Source organism: Phoenix dactylifera, unplaced genomic scaffold, assembly GCF_009389715.1.
Source record: "Phoenix dactylifera cultivar Barhee BC4 unplaced genomic scaffold, palm_55x_up_171113_PBpolish2nd_filt_p 000843F, whole genome shotgun sequence".
Classification (NCBI taxonomy): Eukaryota; Viridiplantae; Streptophyta; class Magnoliopsida; order Arecales; family Arecaceae; genus Phoenix; species Phoenix dactylifera.
Window position 1 is genome coordinate 165,602 of NW_024068208.1, and position 2,305 is coordinate 167,906.

The window sequence follows — 2,305 nt, forward strand, 5'->3', positions numbered from 1 at the left end:
TAATATTGCCAAGTGTAGGTAGCAAGGCCACTTGTTTAATGATAATAAATCTCACCTCTAGCTTCTTTATCTTCCTCACCTTTTATAATAGTATAAATGATGATAATCCCTGGTCGACCAGTGTAATGCAAGACTAATGGATGCCATATTTATAATATTATAAATAATATTAAATCCCATTTAATTAGTTTTATGTAAGACTAATGAATGATGATAAATTATTAATTTTATGAAATCTAAATTCCTATTTAAAATATGTAAATTTAGACATGAACAACCTAAATCAAATTTTTATAAACACAGAAGATACTGCTAACATTTTAACACATGCTTGCTTCTTCTTTTTTTTTTAAGCAAATATATCATATTGGGTACGAATATATCTGATCAATTTTAGAGGAACCGGCGGAGACGATGGAGGAGGAGAAAAGGAGAAGAAAAACGCCGAATCTGATCACTTTCAGCGTGATTCCCGCCATATCTGGTCATGGCAGACACCCCCAGATCTAGCCCGTACTCTTACGATTTTATTCAAATAAAATGATTGTCGCATCTAGATCTACTCTCTCTTTTTCGCTGCCTATCAAATCTTTTTTTATATACTGAGACGTTGCCTCCCCTTTCGATTAATAGAACGTGGCATCTTGTAAATAATGAAGAGTGCGGGACCCAAAAGCATCACGCTACCCTCCGAGCACAAAACGACAATAATTTAAAGAATCGCATGTAGATATGCATGAAATGTCGTCTGGTCCAGTTAGGATGCCTGGCTTTCATCCAGGCGGCGACTCGGGTTCCAATCCCGGACTTGGGATATCATTTTCTTAAAATCAAACAAAATTTGATTTAAAATATAATATAATTTACCAAAAGCAGTCAAAATACACGGCAGATTTGGAAAATCTCGAACTAAGGAGTAAGGCCTAAATATGGTGCTGCTCGCTAAGGCCTAAATATGGTGCTGCTCAGAAATATCCAGATTATATTCAATAATAAAATAACATTACAGACAAAGCACGTAAAATCAGCATATAACTAACTATTCTAGAAAGGCCCCGTGGCTGGAAAAGAAAATGCTATCAGGTATACTCTCTAGAATTTATTATCTTTTAAGTTTTTTAAATATATTCATACTTGATACTCGATTATCCGATTTGTATGAAACATTCACTTCCGCACAAAAAAAAAAAATCTTAAATCTGGTGGCTTAGCAGGCAGGTCTCTTTAGCCCCCATTTTATTAAAAAAAAAGGAGTAAATAATTTAACTTCTATAGGGGGAAAAAGGAAAACTCTAAAGAAACTCGTTTCCCTTGACCAGACCAACAAGGCCGTGATATGATAAGATCTTCTCATCTCCATCCCTATCTAAACGGACGGTCCAGAACACCTGACCTGCACGACCACCGTCGCATCAACGGCTCAGATCATCCCTCGCATTTGCAAAGAAACCAGGAAAAAAAAATAGTAAAACAAGATCACCGCTCAGCCATTTATTTTATTAACAAAGCTAAAACCACACAGTACAAATAACAACGCAACCAACCAAAGCCCGGATAAGCTCTCACACCACGTGCGTCACGTGTCGGCCGATCCGACCGCCGATCTTTGACTTCTCCTCGGCATTTCCGCGCCCGGTGGTGCAGTAGTCGCGGGCGGCGTAGAGCTGGTAGGGCGCGGCGTCGGTGGCGATCCACTGCTCGACGGTGAACTGCTGCTGGGCGCACCCCATATGGGGACCTGTGGTTGTGACCTCCACGTAGTTGCAGTACCACCCGTGGTGGGACCCGCTCCCATCTGAGGTCAGATTCATCCAGCACGGCGTGGTCGAAAGGCACGGTCCCCGGCCGCTGAAGATGTCGAGGTTGCCCCTCTCGAAGTAGTTGTGGCCGGCCTCCATGATGCCACCCCACGACTCGATGTCCGTGATGGCCACGCCCCAGCCGTCCGATCCGGCGAGGATGAGGCTGATCACCGAGTCCGTGCCGCCCTTCCAGATGGAGCCCGTCCTGATGTACACCGTATACACGCACTGGTTCTCATCATCGTCGCCGTTCACGGGCTGTCAACAAGAGAAAAGAAAAGAGTTAGCAGGATAGGATGGTAAATAGATGACGATGGAAGCATACTTACTTTTATTGTAATGGGGGTGACGCAGTGGGAGACGATAGCAAGAGAGGAGACGAGGAGGAAGAGGAAGACGGCTTTCTTGGCTCCCTTGATCATCTCCTCTTCTTTTGCGGTGGCTATGGAGGAAAAGAAGGTGAGGGGAACTGGGGGTGTGGGGAGATGATAAAAAGGAAAGGA

General features: G+C 43.3%; 1 protein-coding gene across 1 annotated transcript; it reads right to left on the minus strand.

Annotated features, from left to right (window-relative positions):
• Positions 1-1,460: 1,460 nt before the first annotated feature.
• Positions 1,461-2,305, minus strand: LOC120107364 (PLAT domain-containing protein 3-like). The gene is made up of 2 exons (XM_039120621.1): positions 2,132-2,305; positions 1,461-2,060 (listed from the first exon to the last, which is right to left on the minus strand). Exons 1-2 carry the CDS (start codon positions 2,222-2,224, stop codon positions 1,563-1,565), a joined length of 591 nt encoding a protein of 196 aa, XP_038976549.1. The 5' UTR covers positions 2,225-2,305; the 3' UTR covers positions 1,461-1,562.

Coding starts and splice junctions, on each gene's coding strand:
- LOC120107364 (XM_039120621.1), bottom strand. CDS start 2,224: ATGATCAAGGGAGCCAAGAAAGCCGTCTTCCTCTTCCTCCTCGTCTCC. Junction 2,061..2,131: donor TCACCCCCATTACAATAAAA/GTAAGTATGCTT, acceptor TCTTGTTGACAG/CCCGTGAACGGCGACGATGA.